The 14479-nt window shown below is 40.5% G+C and overlaps 1 protein-coding gene across 4 annotated transcripts; it reads right to left on the bottom strand.

Annotated features, from left to right (window-relative positions):
• Positions 1-922: 922 nt before the first annotated feature.
• LOC119017949 (NLR family CARD domain-containing protein 3-like) lies at positions 923-14320 on the bottom strand. Of its 4 annotated transcripts, none has more exons than XM_037095158.1 (11): positions 14236-14320; positions 13886-14035; positions 13527-13646; positions 12347-12582; positions 9569-11732; positions 8195-8368; positions 6860-7033; positions 4664-4837; positions 3646-3819; positions 3253-3425; positions 923-2626 (listed from the first exon to the last, which is right to left on the bottom strand). In XM_037095158.1, exons 2-10 carry the CDS (start codon positions 14014-14016, stop codon positions 3254-3256), a joined length of 3519 nt encoding a protein of 1172 aa, XP_036951053.1. In that variant the 5' UTR covers positions 14017-14035; positions 14236-14320; the 3' UTR covers positions 923-2626; position 3253. The 4 variants fall into 4 exon arrangements, with proteins under 4 accessions (XP_036951053.1, XP_036951054.1, XP_036951055.1 ...); XM_037095159.1 differs by having other exon boundaries at positions 13886-14063; positions 14236-14310; XM_037095160.1 differs by having other exon boundaries at positions 13886-14056; positions 14236-14270.
• Positions 14321-14479: the final 159 nt, after the last annotated feature.

The following is a 14479-nucleotide window of genomic DNA, read 5'->3' as shown; positions in this document are numbered from 1 at the left end:
AAGTACAACATGATACTCAGTAGGTTAAATGAAAGACAAATAACTGATCTGAAGACAGGGAAAAGTGACACTGACAAAATGAGGAGAAACCACAAGCCGAACGTTCCTGTTGTACAAAATGTTGGAGGGATGCTGCCTCCCTTTGGTGGAAACATACAATCACACCTTTATTGTTTTGAGCAAACATTGCACTCCTCTAGAAATTATTTCAAACTTTCTGACTGTTGTTAGAAGAAAAAACACAAAATAAAACACAAACAATGATGCTATTTTGAACAATACTGATTATTATTAATGTCAGGCAATTCAGATTGTTGCTATTCTTTAAGATAAGATAAGATAAGATATTCCTTTACTGATCCCCCTTTGGAGAAATCCAAAGGTAACACAGTGATACACACTGATAAAAGACCAATGTTTGATTCAACCTTTATGATAACAATATTAAAATGAATGAGCAACAGGTGCAGCCACAGCTCAACCAAGGTCACAGATAAGGACCTGGATGAGATATTTTGTGGGCTTTTACATAACACACTCAAAAATGAAAATAGTAGATGACAGTCTGACGAAGGGGGGTGATCCAAGTGGGCGTCGGTGACCTTGACCCCTGGTATAAAAGTGGGCGACCCAGGGAGATTTCTCAGTTGCAGCGGGGTACCTCATGGATTTGTAACTTCTTCTCTTGGAATAAACACCTTCTTGGACTGAAGACTTGCTGCCTCGCCTCTGATTTTGGACTTAGTCTCTGAGCTGTTTCCCCTCAGAGTTGATCTTTAACTTTTGAGTGGAGTCACAGGATCTGATAGTGGAATAATTGGGCGGATAAGGAAGGTAGTCTCCCACTACAACAGCAGTACAGAGGGAAATAAATAGCTGCCCCATAGTAAGTCTAAAAAATAGAGACAATAATAAAGAGATATTGGGAAGAATGAAATAACAATTTATTGTATTCTATTAGAATAAAGATAATACTAATACTAATACTATATACAGTAACTGGCTTTGTGTGTACATGAGATGTGCAATATATAATAAATGTGCCTATGCAAATGTGCAGTGTGCAGAGTTCCTGATATATTTAATAACATCTGTTGAACGCTGAGCGGTTTCTGCACACAATAATCAAAGTTGGCTTTAGTCATGTCATGTCATTGTCCGTAACCGCGGGGTGTTGCTGCTGGAGCCAATCCCAGCCTTGACTCAGGGCAAAGGCAAGGTTCAGTATCTCACTCAAGAACACCTCGACATGCAGCTCAGCCCGGAGACGGGATTTGAACCATCGACCTTCCAATCACTAGTCGACCTGCTCTGTCAAATGTCAGTGATTACAACATTTAATGTCTCGTTTGACTTTTATGTGACATTCCAGGTAATTTGTTGACTTTAACTGTGGGTAGGTTTTATCATTAATACACGTAGTTAGCTCTCTTCACGTAACTATGCATACATTAAATGATTATGTTGCTACATTAAGTCAATGATCAAAATGTGTCTATATGACATAACATCACTTTTAGCCTTTGGTCAGTCAGAAACAAATATTCATATCAGTTCAGTGAAAACATTTTGAGAGGCAACAATGTAAACGGTGACATCTGCTGGCCGAGTGCAGCTCCAGCAGGAGCTACAAACACAAACGGAGGTGATAACAATGGCTTCAACACTGTCTCTTTTTTGGTAGGAAAGACGGCACATTTACTCCAAGGTAAGGGTGACACATTGACACCTCGGATTTAGATAGCAGACCCCCGATTTGACGGCCTCTGTCTAAAACCGCGGACCTAGCCAGCAAAAGGACAGGCAAATTGGCGGCTTGCTGCCCTGTCTAAAAACAGCTACTGACTTCACAGAAGGAAAAGCTGCACAGGTTGACTTCATGTATCTGTGCTGATCATGTAATGTGAAATGAACAGGGTCCCACATTTAACTGGAATTCACTGACACTGCAGGAAATGTGACTATCAAAATGTTTTCACTTCTTAAAACTTTGGATTTAAAACTTGGTATATGATCAACATGTGGAGCAAATCCACTGTATGTCAAAACAAGACACCTGCAATGTAAAGACAGTCAAAGAAAAAGATCTTCCATAAACAGACAAACATTCAGCTCATTTAGTGATCTGATGCATCATTAACTCATGATTATCATTACTGAGCATTTTGTGTCCCCTCAAGTAGAACAACAAGCTACACAAGTGACAAAAAGGTTCTGAAGTTTAACCGTAATGTACAAATAGTTTATAAATGCTGGGATATAGGAGGTGAGACTTTAGTGTTATTGTGTTTTTACTGGATGAACGTAGTGTTGCATTTGTTTCTTTTCTTGTCAAATCCAGAGGTGCAGTAGGGAGGGCAGTTAGTAGAACTAGGAACCCGGGGCCCCAATACTTGGAGATGGATGTTGGACTTGACATTGTGTGTGACAATGGAGCTGATCCCAGAGCAGTTCAGACTGGTGTCATATGTACTTGTTGTGATTCCTCACTCAGTCACTGCTGGATGAAGCTCTCCTCTCCACCCACCAGCTGCTGCTGCTTCTTCCTCTCTGGATCATCAGGACAGAGCTGATCCCTTCAACACCACCACTTCTCTCATCACTCCCACTCTGGCATCACGACCAGCTGGTGAGAGAAGAAGACAGACAACAGAAGTCATAAGTAAGCGTTTACAGACAGTCCCTCCATCAGCTGTCAGTCAGTGATATAAAGACCAGCAGGGACCTCAGTCCTGTTCAGACCACAAGTGCTGTGTAGTGCAGCCAGCTTCATTTCAGCTCTCATGATAACGTATCGGCGTAAATCTGAATGCGTCATTACTGCAGAAACAGAGATATTCACTGCTCACTTTTATGATGATTTACTGCTGTTAGAGTTCATATTTGTTAAAAAACATTATCTCTGTCACATTTGAATGGTTCATCTAATTTTAAGCATTACATGAAAAATATGTAAATATGCAGCCTGTTATACAAATATTAGGAGAAAACAAATGGATGGATAAATACATGATATTAAAAATTCTTAACGTTCATACAAAGACTCAGCAGTGAAATGACAGCTGTGGTAACTTGGCCGCAGCAGAGATGCTGTTTAGTGTTTAAACAAACACTTTGAGATCCTGAAGCCTGTCACCGCTCTCCTGTCACAGCTCTACAGAGGAAAACAAGATATCTGAATCTGAATTCTTTACTTGGTTTTACTGCAGTACTTCTGAAACCAGCATGGACTGATTTCAGCCCTCTACTGACCTCACAGTTTCCGGTTTACAGTATGGACTTGACCGAGGATACACAGCAGCTTTGCTCCTGAATCCTGCAGCTTGTTTTCATTCAGAGCCAGCTCTCTCAGATGGGGGGGGTTGGATTTCAGAGCTGAGAGCAGAGAATCAAAGCTGATCTCTGACAAACTGCAGTCCCTCAATCTGAATAAATAAAAATGATGTAGACAAAAATAAGGTGTAATCAGTGAATATTGCCTACAGTTTATTTAATCTTTAGTAACTGCATACTAAATTAACATGAAAATATGAACAAAATAACTACCAGCTTTATGGATGTAAGTTATCTATCAACATAAATAAGGCTCAATTGGTAAGTAAACGTTTAAGATCTACAATGGTAACAGAGAGTCAGTTAACTTACCTCAGAGTCTCAAGTCTACAGTGAGGATTTTGCAGAAAATCACACAGCAGCTTCACTCCTGAATCCTGCAGCTTGTTTTCATTCAGATCCAGCTCTCTCAGATGGGAGGGGTTGGACTTCAGAGCTGAGGCCAAAGAAGCACAGCTGATCTCCGACAAACTGCAGTTCCACAATCTAAGCAAAAAATTAATTATGTAACTTTAGAAGACAAATTTAATGTTTAATAATCTATTCAGAGCTGAAGAAGGTTTAATTGGCACAAGTTTAGAAAAGGGAAAATTCAAAAATCTGAATCCAATAGGATGCATGTTCAAACCTGTCAAATACAAAAAGTGATAAAAAGCTCTCATAATATCAATGACAATGTGCTCCTAGTTCACTAAAGACTTACTTCACCTCTTAAACTCTGCCAGCTCCACCAGTGGCTCCATCTACACAAACTAATGTTGTGCAATCAAACATCAATAAAACCCACAGAAACTGATTTAAGATTTGACTCAAGATTTCAAAGTGTCCAAAAAGGTAAAAATATCAGGATGAATTTGGGGGGAAATCTAAACAAATAACATCTACAAAAAGTATTTAAGGAAAAGCAAAATCATAAAGTTGAAGCATCTTCAGTCTAAACTATTTAGTCAGTATGAGCATCTTCATAAAAATACATTTATTCCTGTTGGATAGATGAAATACAGATTATTTATTTAATGTTGTAGTGATGTTCTTTATATCAGCATTTATTATTCAAAAAAAAGATGGGTGGCATTTAAGGTACATATCGAGAGTTTAAGAGGTTCAGAGTGAATTATCCTGTGTAGGATTTGGTTTTATAAGACGGTTTTAAATGTGCAACTCAACATTGCTCTGCCACAGTCAATGGACTAAACCACAGAAAAAGAATATAGACTTCAGCATTAAGATACTTAGTGTGGATCAGTATAATATTAATCTGATGTCTGCTGTTTAGTCTGACCACAACTTTCACATCATAATCTGAGTATAGTAAAAAATGGTGTCATACCTCAGAGTCTCCAGTCTACAGCGTGGACTCTGCAGAAAATCACACAGCAGCTTCACTCCTGAATCCTGCAGCTTGTTGTGACTCAGCTCCAGCTTTCTAAGATGGGAGGGGTTGGACTTCAGAGCTGAGGCCAGAGAAACCCAGCTGATCTCTGACAAACTGCAGTAACTTAATCTGAACAAAGAAGAAATTAAGTACATAAAAATCATTTATAATCCAATCAGGTGTGTTCAGGTTTTAGATGTGCTGCTCAACATTACTTTGTCCTAATCAATGAGCTTCTCTCTAAAATAAGTCAATTGACTTTGTTCGTGGTGATATTTTGATAATACTGCTGGGATTGAGATGAGAGCATCGTGGTTTTAATATTCACCTTCAAGCAGAACCACAGGCTGCTTTTTTAAATTTTTTTTGGCCTTTATGATTTTATTGATAGCACAGCTGGAGAAGGTGACAGGAAACAGGGTGAGAGAGAGGGAGAGTTACACGCAGCAAATGGCCCCCAGGCTGGGAGTTGAAGCTAGGTCTGCTGCAGCAAGGACAAAGCCTTTGTACATGGGATGCCTGCTCCACCAACTGAGCTAAACGCGCCCTGTCTGTAGGGCTTTCTGCCAGAAATTATGAGCATATGACTTAAACGGGTGAGTCTTTCTAAACGAGTGTTTTGCTATACCCACCCAGTGTATGAGAGCCATCATGGGCAACTACAAAGCATTAATGCCGGTCTGCCAGTCACCTATTTTTAGTGAATATCGGCTGATATTTATCAGTGGCAGATCGATCCGAGCATCCCTACTATTAAGCTCCCAAATCTGAAAACAAGCCCATCAGCAAAGACACGTTTGCTGGAATTCTCTGACTGTGAAAATCACAGATGACAAAGAAAGATATTAAAATGTGAGTATGAAGTTAAAAGCCACTGATGTCGGCTAATAGGAGTTTGCGCTGTTGCGCTGAACTGGGGGAAAAAAATGTTCAACCTTTGTATTGAAAAGCTAAATCGGATTCAACAGATAAAATCCTACATCAAGTGGGCCTGAACCCCCATCACATCATCCTGATACACTTATCTACTGTGGTGGAAATTCTTATTGAGAAGTGAACAAATAAAGATGAATAAAAAAGGTTGTCTTTGTGTGATTTTATAAAGCTCTAAAATGGAGAAATAGAGAATTCAGTGTCGATCCATGTCCGCTAATAATATATAGGGTAAAAAAGTGAAAAGGTAACGATGATATGTGAGGTCAATATATTTTGGTGCTAAATCTACAAAATTCAAATAAACTGAATAGTGGTTTATTTCTATGGGTTCAACATTTTGTGTTTCCTGAACAGCAAAGAATCATCCGTCATCATCGTCACGAGATAAAACAGAACTGATCTGAGCTGATAAGCCTTGACAGTGACCCATTATTGAAATCTATGTCGAAGATTCATCTGGTCCAGTTGAAAGTATCAAGATGTTTATATATAGAGCAAGTTTCCTTTTATAATTGTTTAAATGAGGATTTGTTGCTCACAATGTAGCATTACAAAGGATAAAATATAGCATTTTCCCTGGATGAATGGATAGTGAGTTCACTTTGTTCTTTTGGATTTCAATGCATGAGAGATGCAGGACATGTTCCTCGCAACATCACTGACAAACATCATCCAAATCTCAGCACACTATTCATACACCTGTTCATGTCAACACAAATGACTCGTTATCGTTAACACTTTATCAATTTAGAAAAAACATTAGTTCAGAGGGTTTTCTGTTTACAAATGTTACCATTTACCAAAACTTATAGACATCAATTTACTTAAACAACCAGCACTTAACATTTTCTAAAGTGACTGTGGACTAAATATAGTACACAAATGTGAAAATGTGAACAAAAGGTTGTAAGTGATGTATGGACATAAATGAGGTTCTATTGTTAAGTTGTCATTTAAAATATACAATAGTAACAGAGACTCACTGAACTGACCTCAGGGTCTCCAGTCTACATTGTGGACAGATGTGACCATTTACTAAAAATGAGAAACTTTCATTTACTTGAAAACAAAAAACAGTGAACATTTTACACAGTTTCTTTAGTCATTTGTAATGGCAGACTAAATTTAGTCTACAACCATGAAAATATGAACAAAAGAACTACCAGCTTTATATATCAACATATCTTCAATAGTACCAAGAGTCAGTGAACTTACCTTAGAGTCTCCAGTCTACATTGTGAACTCTGCAGAAAATCACACAGCAGCTTCACTCCTGAACCGTGCAATGTGTTTGTCCTCAGATCCAGCTCTCTCAGATGGGAGGGGTTGGACTTCAGCGCTGAGGCCAAAGAAGCACAGCTGATCTCTGACAAACTGCAGTTCCACAAACTGAATAAAGAAAAACTACTTAGATAAGAATCAATTTATGATCCAATCAGATGTGTTCAGTTTTTAAATGTACCACTCAGCATTACTATGCCCCCGTCAATGAGCTTCTCGCTAAAATGAGATGAGGGTGTCATTCTCTTATTGTTGATCATCATCATGTGACCCTTCAAAAGACATCATCAAAATGTCATTCATACAACATTTCATGACAATACAATTACAAACATGCTGCTTACTTATTATTATTTTCATTCTCTTCTGCTTCTTCTAATCCATGACAATCATTTGTCATTTTATGAAAAATATTAGACTTTATCAAATAAATAAAAATTCGGGTAATATTTTACCACCCTTTCTAGTTTGTCCTGGCACTTCTGATGCTCTCATGTCAGAAATGTTGTCTCTGTCCACTATTTTATGCTCTCAATAGGCATACCCTAATAACTACTGTAGAGCCCGACCGATAAAGTATTTTTAAGGCTGATACCAATACAAATATTTTGTGACTTGAAAATACGATAGTGCCTCTCAAAATTCCCTTTCTTCAGAATAGCGATGGTAGTTTGACAAATCAGACAAATGCACATTGTTTTATATCCCTTCTTTTAGTGATAATAATTGAAGCTGCTAACCGGGTAATGTAGCTCACTTATGTTTAGCCGTAGCTATGTTTGCGCATGCATGGTGACCCGTGACACTTGATTCGCGACCCGTACAAGAAGAGATCTCGGACTGGTCGCCCTGTAAGGTGGCATAGACTCGACTTGTTGCAGAGTGCCCTCTGGTGGAGAAACTATGCAACGCCACCACTCATAACATGGTTGATGGGTTGTTTCGTCCGATTTTATTTTATTTTCAAAATATTCATTTATCTGCTATTATAAATGCTGATACCGATTGTTTGGAAAATGCCTAATATCGGCATATAATATCGGCATGCCAATAAATCGATCGGGCTATACACTACTGTCATCTCCATCAAAACACAACTGACTGTGAGCTTCATCCTCTATCATCTTCATCACAGGATCAAATGTGCATTGACATCCTGTTAACTTAATCTTAAATGTAACCTCAAAATTCCCCTTACAAAGTATTACAGATGCTGCTGTTTAAATTTGGTAGATTTACAGTCAACACAAGCAAAACACATAAACTGACCTCAGTGTCTCCAGCCTGCAGTGTGAACTCTCCAAACCACCACACAGTAGTTTCACTCCTGAATCCTTCAGGTTGTTAAGGCTCAGGTCCAACTCTGTCAGATGAGAGGGGCTGGACTTCAGAGCTGAGGCCACAACTTCACAGTGAGTCTCTGAGAGTCCACAGTTAGTAAGTCTGTAAATACAGATGAATAAAGATAATTTAACACCTAAAATATAATCTTTCAATCTTATTGTAAATTACAGGTGGATTTCATCGTTCGATGTTGAGACTCAGTTCCCGTCAGTCAGTTAGGCAGGAAGAATAGTTCACATCCTTCGTTCCTTTGTTAATGCACAGTTCTCAGCTCCTCATTCTCAAACGATCGTGCTAACAGTCAACATAACGCTGTAGTTCAAGGCAAATACATGGCTATAACTTCATGATTATGTGTACTTTTAGACAACACAACAGTTAACAGCTAAAGCCTGCAAGCCAAGAATGAGTGACTGACTGAACAAGAATACCACCAGAGGAATCAAAATGAAATGAAATGGGGGTTTTTTCTTCATGGAAACGGTTGCTATGCTTTCCTGTTTCTCACTGGCTAAAATTTGACGACAGTGTCCTACACTCAGCATATGATTGGCTGGCTCTCAAGTCCTTTTCACCACTCTGATAACTGAACAGTGAACAACAGTCTGTGAGACCGACAGAACAAACGAAGGAGAAGTGAAATGTGAAATCAGTTCAGTTTGTTCGTGCTGCTGAGACGTTCCCTCAAAACGATTTGTTCGCATCTGACACATCACTAATGTCAATAGACATTGTGCATTTAACATCACAAAGCACATTTACATTAGCAGCAAATTGTGCAGAGCCACACTGATTTTTTTCATCAAGATCAATGCATTTTTCCCTAAGAAAAAAACATGAAAATGGCCTGGTTTCACCCCTTTATCTGTAACTGCACAAAAACTTAATGGGGTCTCTTTTAGGCTGAGACTCATCCTCCATCCAAGTTTCATGAAAATCTTCTTAGCCCTTTTTGTGTAATCCTGCTGAAAATACTTACAAACAAACAAATGGATACAGGTGATATCATAATCTCCTTGGTGGAGGTATTTCATTTATCAACTCATGGTGCATTAAAAATATAATTAGCACAAATTTTCTTCAATTGGAGTTTGGACCCCCCCCCCCACAGAGAGATCAAGTTTTCCGAATGCTAGCTTATGTAGTTTTAGCAAACTAAGAAAAGACTGCACAATCACACGTCTGAACATTCTAAACACAAACTCTGAAGTCTTTAAGTTTTGCTGCTGGATTTGTTGAAGTGTTTATCTTTAATACTGAAGGCTTCAGTTTAATAACATTAATCATGTCTGGACTCACCGAGCCTTTCTGCAGTTCCTCACAGCTGGAATCAGTCTCTGTCGTCCCTGGTCTGATGTGTTGTATTTCTGCAGGTCCAGCTCATCCAGAGCCTCCTCTGACATCTGCAGCATGTAGGCCAGAGCTGAGCAGTGGATCACAGAGAGTTTCTTCTTTGATATGTTCTCTGACTTCAGGAGCTCTTGGATCTCCTGATGAACTGAGCGGTCATTCATCTCCATCAGACAGTGGAAGATGTTGATGCTTCTGTCAGGAGAGATATCATCTGTGTTCATCTTCTTCAGGTTGTCAATGACTCTGTTGATGGTTTCTGGATTGTTGTCTGTCCAACTCAGCAGGCCTCCTAAAAGTCTCTGGTTGTACTCCAGAGAGAGGCCATGAAGGAAGCGGACGAACAGGTCCAGGTGTCCATTTTCACTTTCAAGGGATTTCTCCATGGCATTTATGAGAAAGTAATCCAGGGATGGGTCTCTGTTATACATTGCACTCCCAAGAAAGTCATTCAGGGATGGGTCTCTGTTATACATTGCACTCCCAAGAAAGTCATTCAGGGACGGGTATCTGTTATCCATTGCACTCTCAGGAAAGTCATCCAGGGATGGGTCTTTGTTATCCATTGCACTCTCAGGAAAGTCATCCAGGGATAGGTCTCTGTTATTCATTGCACTCTCAGGAAAGTCATCCAGGGATGGGTCTCTGTTATCCATTGCACTTTCAGGAAAGTCATCCAGGGATAGGTCTTTGTGATCCATTGCCATCCAAGGTAAACCTTCCTGGAATTGGTGTCTGTTACCCATTTCCATCATAGTAAAGACATTCTGGGATAAGAGTTGTGATGTTGGTTTGAGCCTCCCGTCTCCCAGGAAGTTGTCCAGTTCATCTTTTTTCCTGTAGGTGTAACAGTGGAACATGTAGATTGCAGCCAGAAACTCCTGAACACTGAGATGAACGAAGCAGTAGACTGTTTGCTGGAAGATTACGCTCTCTCTTCTGAAGATCTCTGTACAAACTCCTGAGTACACTGAGGCCTCTGTGACATTAAGACCACAGCGCTCCAGGTCTTCTTGGTAGAACATGATGTTTCCTGTCGACAGATGTTCAAACGCCAGCCTCCCCAGCTTCAGAAGAACTTCCCTGTCAGCCTCCGCCAGCTCCTGTGGACTCGTCTCATCTCCCTCGTCGTACTTCTGCTTCTTCTTTTTTGTCTGAACCAGCAGGAAGCGTGAGTACATGTCAGTCAGGGTCTTGGGCAGCTCTCCTCTCTGGTCTGTAGTCAACATGTGGTCCAGAACTGTAGCAGTGATCCAGCAGAAGACTGGGATCAGACACATGATGTGGAGGCTCCTGGAGGTCTTGATGTGTGAGATGATTCTGCTGGACAGATCTTCATCACTGAACCTCCTCCTGAAGTACTCCTCCTTCTGGACCTCAGTGAAGCCTCGTACCTCTGTCATCCTGTCAACACATGAAGGAGGGATCTGATTGGCCGCTGCAGGTCGGGAAGTGATCCAGATGAGAGCCGAGGGAAGCAGCTTCCCCTGGATGAGGTTTGTCAGCAGCACGCTGACTGATGACTTCTGTGTGACATCAGACACGACCTCATGGTTCTTGAAATCCAGTGGAAGTCTGCTTTCATCCAGGCCGTCAAAGATGAAGAGAAGTTTACAGACAGCGAGCTTCTCTGCTGTCACCTTCTGTAATGTTGGATGGAAAACATGGAGCAGCCTGAGAAGACTGTACCGACCTCTGATCAGGTTCAGCTCCCTGAACGGAAGCAGAACCAGCAGACTGACATCTTGGTTTTCGGAGCCCTCTGCCCAGTCCAGAGTGAACTTCTGCACTGAGAAGGTTTTTCCGATGCCAGCGACGCCGCTGGTTAGAACTACTCTGATGCGTCTCTGTTGGTCAGGTAAGGCTTTAAAGATGTCGCTGCACCTGATTGGAGTTTCACCGAAGGTCTGTTTTTTGGACACTGTTTCTAGCTGCCTCACCTCATGTTGGGTATCAACCTCTTCACTCCGTCCCTCTGTGATGTAGAGCTCAGTGTAGATCCTGCTGAGGAGGGTTCCACTTCCTGATTCATCACTTCCTTCAGTCACACGCTCACATCTTCCCCTCAGACTGATCTTATGTTCATCAAAAACCTCCTGCAGACCAACATTCACTGAAAAAGAGACACAAGTTTGAGACAATACAAAGAAAATTCAACAATTCATTATCCAAAAAAAAAGATCAATTCAAAAAGATATTTTTTATTACTATTCGTGATCTTTGGTCCACATCGGCTCTGCTTATGATCTGCTGTCAAGCCTCTTCAGCAGAAGGTTAAACATGCTGGTCTTACAGCGATCTTATGACAGCCACAGATTCAAGTGTTTTAAACCGGTGCACAATACGAAACTGAGTGAACACACAACACAAGACACAGTCCACTGTGGTTTCAGTCATTCAGCTTATGTGATTGGCCACCGCTACATGATGTTGGGCTGCGTTTTTCCAAAGGTTGAGTTGGCTTCAACATTTTACCGCAGGACCATCGCAGCCAAAATGGACAACCCTAATTATAACGAATGGGAAGACCTGCATTATCACCGCACCACCTGATTTTGGTTTTAACTTCCTGCTATTATTTAATAACAATTAATAAACTTGACTTAACTTGTTAAAGGTGATGTATTTGCAGGATCGTGACATTTTTTGGGTTGTATCCACTTTGTTGAATTTACTTTTTTATAAGTCTCTACAATGGATTTTAATGTTTAAGATTTACAGTCTTACCTTGTGTAGTGCTGCACTGACAGACAGTCTGCGTTCCAGCGCTTGTTCTGGATCTTTTTCCACACTGGGGACAGGAGGAGTCTCCTGGTGGAGCAGACTTGTCCAAGCAAGAGTTGATACACTGTCTACAGAACTGGAGTCTACAGTTGGTAGAGACCGGATCCTTCAGGGCATCGTCACACAAAACACAGCGGGACGGCTGCTCCTCCACAGAAATATGGCTCCTCTTCCTCACTCTGTGAAGATATTTCTTTATTACTAAAATGTGTGTTTTACTGTTGTTGAAATACAAAAGTATTTGGCTGAAACTGTCTAGAAGCTCAGATGATCACAAAGAACAGTAATACAGTTACTTGTCTGTGATGAAAATGTGTTAACACTCAATATCTACTTTTCCTCTCAGTCACATTAAACATTTAACAAGCTGTCTGTATGTTGTCATCAATACAATCTCAACACTTTCTGCATCTTCTTCACAGTAAAAGTCAGAGAGCTCATTATGTCCTTCACTGTTTCTCAGACACTTTGGGCAGCTCACCTCCAGGTAGACAGGTTTGGACTGAGGTTAAAAGCAGTCGTGGGCGTTGAAAAAGAAAAATTTTAATGAAATTGATGTCAGGTGTTTCTGACACGTCACATTCATGAGAATGTGAGAGTTGCATGAGAAACTTAACATTGCCCAGCTGCTACATTTAGCACTAAATGTCATTAAGTCTTTATGTATTACAACTTAGTGATTCAGTTGTTTCTCTCTGTCTGAAACATGGTCTCAGATTGTCGTGGCATCGCTCTATCAGCTGTTGGCTCAGTGTCTCAAGTGTGTTTGTTTGTCCGTATGATGATACAAGATCACAAGTGTATCCCTGAGACGACTGATGCAGCCAGATGTGACCTGATGGACTTGAGCTGGACTCAGTTTCCATTTGGCCGACGGGTGACATCTGCTGTTACATTATACCAAGAGCCGAGGGCAAGTGAATGAGGACAAGTAAAACAATATTTTTACTGAATCACAGAGGGGGATTTAATAAATTAAGTACCAGCAGAGACCTAAGAGATGTAAGATACAAATATACTCTTAAAGTTTAAATTCTGAAATGGAGGTTCCCAGGAAATTTAAAAAAAAAAAAATCTTCAATGTGTTATCTTCCATCAGGTGAGTTTAAACACAGTGTCTTACTTTGTGTCTGAGGGTCCAGGTTCGTTACTGAAGTTATGAGGTGGATCTTTGGACTGGTCACTCTTCATAGACAGACAGCTGGATACTGAACACTCTGCTCCCTGTCTGTTGTAATGAATTCTGCAAACAACAACATGTTTTTTTAATTGTATCACATGAATCCTTGATAAATTATCTGATGCACAGTGACACTTGTGGGCCATTCGTACATCAGGATGTGGGATCTGGTTGCAGCTTGTGCTACATTGCAAGGATTTGTCAGAGTGTCGCTTCAATGCTGAAGAATAATGTTACTCTGCTGTAAGCTAATGCAACACATCAACAATAAACACTGAAAGAGTTAGTATCAGTTCTCTTACTTTGTGTCTGAGGGTCCAGGTTCGTTACTGAAGTTATAAGGTGGATTTTTGGACCGGTCACTCTTCATAGACAGACAGCTGGATACTGAACACTCTGCTCCGTCCTCCTCCTTCTCCACACAACCACTCATCTTCTGGTCTGAAGTCAGTCTGAGAAGCAACGCAGCAACACTGTGAGCTCAGAACACGAGAACAAAGAGTTTGATGCAGGACTGAGAGATCAGGAAGACACACCCAAACACACACACACACACACACACACACACACACACACTAAAACAGTCCACAAGGAGAAAAATGACTGAGACACTTTGACGGGTAAACAATAAAGTTGTTTATTCAGCACTCACCTCGTCTCTGGCTTCAGTTTTCCTCCTTATCGTCTTGTTGTTCTCTCACTCAAAATGGAGTCCTACAGAAAGACTGAACACTTTCACTTTCAGGTTCCCTCCCTGTTCTCATGTGTAACTTATTGCTCCTCCCCTCTCCATTTCTCTCTCTCTCTCTCTTCAAAGTGAACTACTTTTTTCTCCACTACATCTACATATAAACATTAGTTACTCTGCAGATTTTGATGGTTGAAACAAAATATAA

Source organism: Acanthopagrus latus, chromosome 4 (genome assembly GCF_904848185.1).
Source record: "Acanthopagrus latus isolate v.2019 chromosome 4, fAcaLat1.1, whole genome shotgun sequence".
Lineage (NCBI taxonomy): Eukaryota > Metazoa > Chordata > Actinopteri > Spariformes > Sparidae > Acanthopagrus > Acanthopagrus latus.
This window is presented reverse-complemented; position numbering and strand designations above follow the sequence as displayed.

Bases quoted from the DNA above. Each gene is read 5' to 3' on its own strand.
- LOC119017949 (XM_037095158.1), bottom strand. From the start codon at position 14,016: ATGAGTGGTTGTGTGGAGAAGGAGGAGGACGGAGCAGAGTGTTCAGTA. The intron at 12,583-13,526 runs GTAAGACACTGT...ATATCTTCACAG, and splicing joins CCTGGACCCTCAGACACAAA to AGTGAGGAAGAGGAGCCATA. The intron at 8,369-9,568 runs GTGAGTCCAGAC...CTGTATTTACAG, and splicing joins AGGAACTGCAGAAAGGCTCG to ACTTACTAACTGTGGACTCT.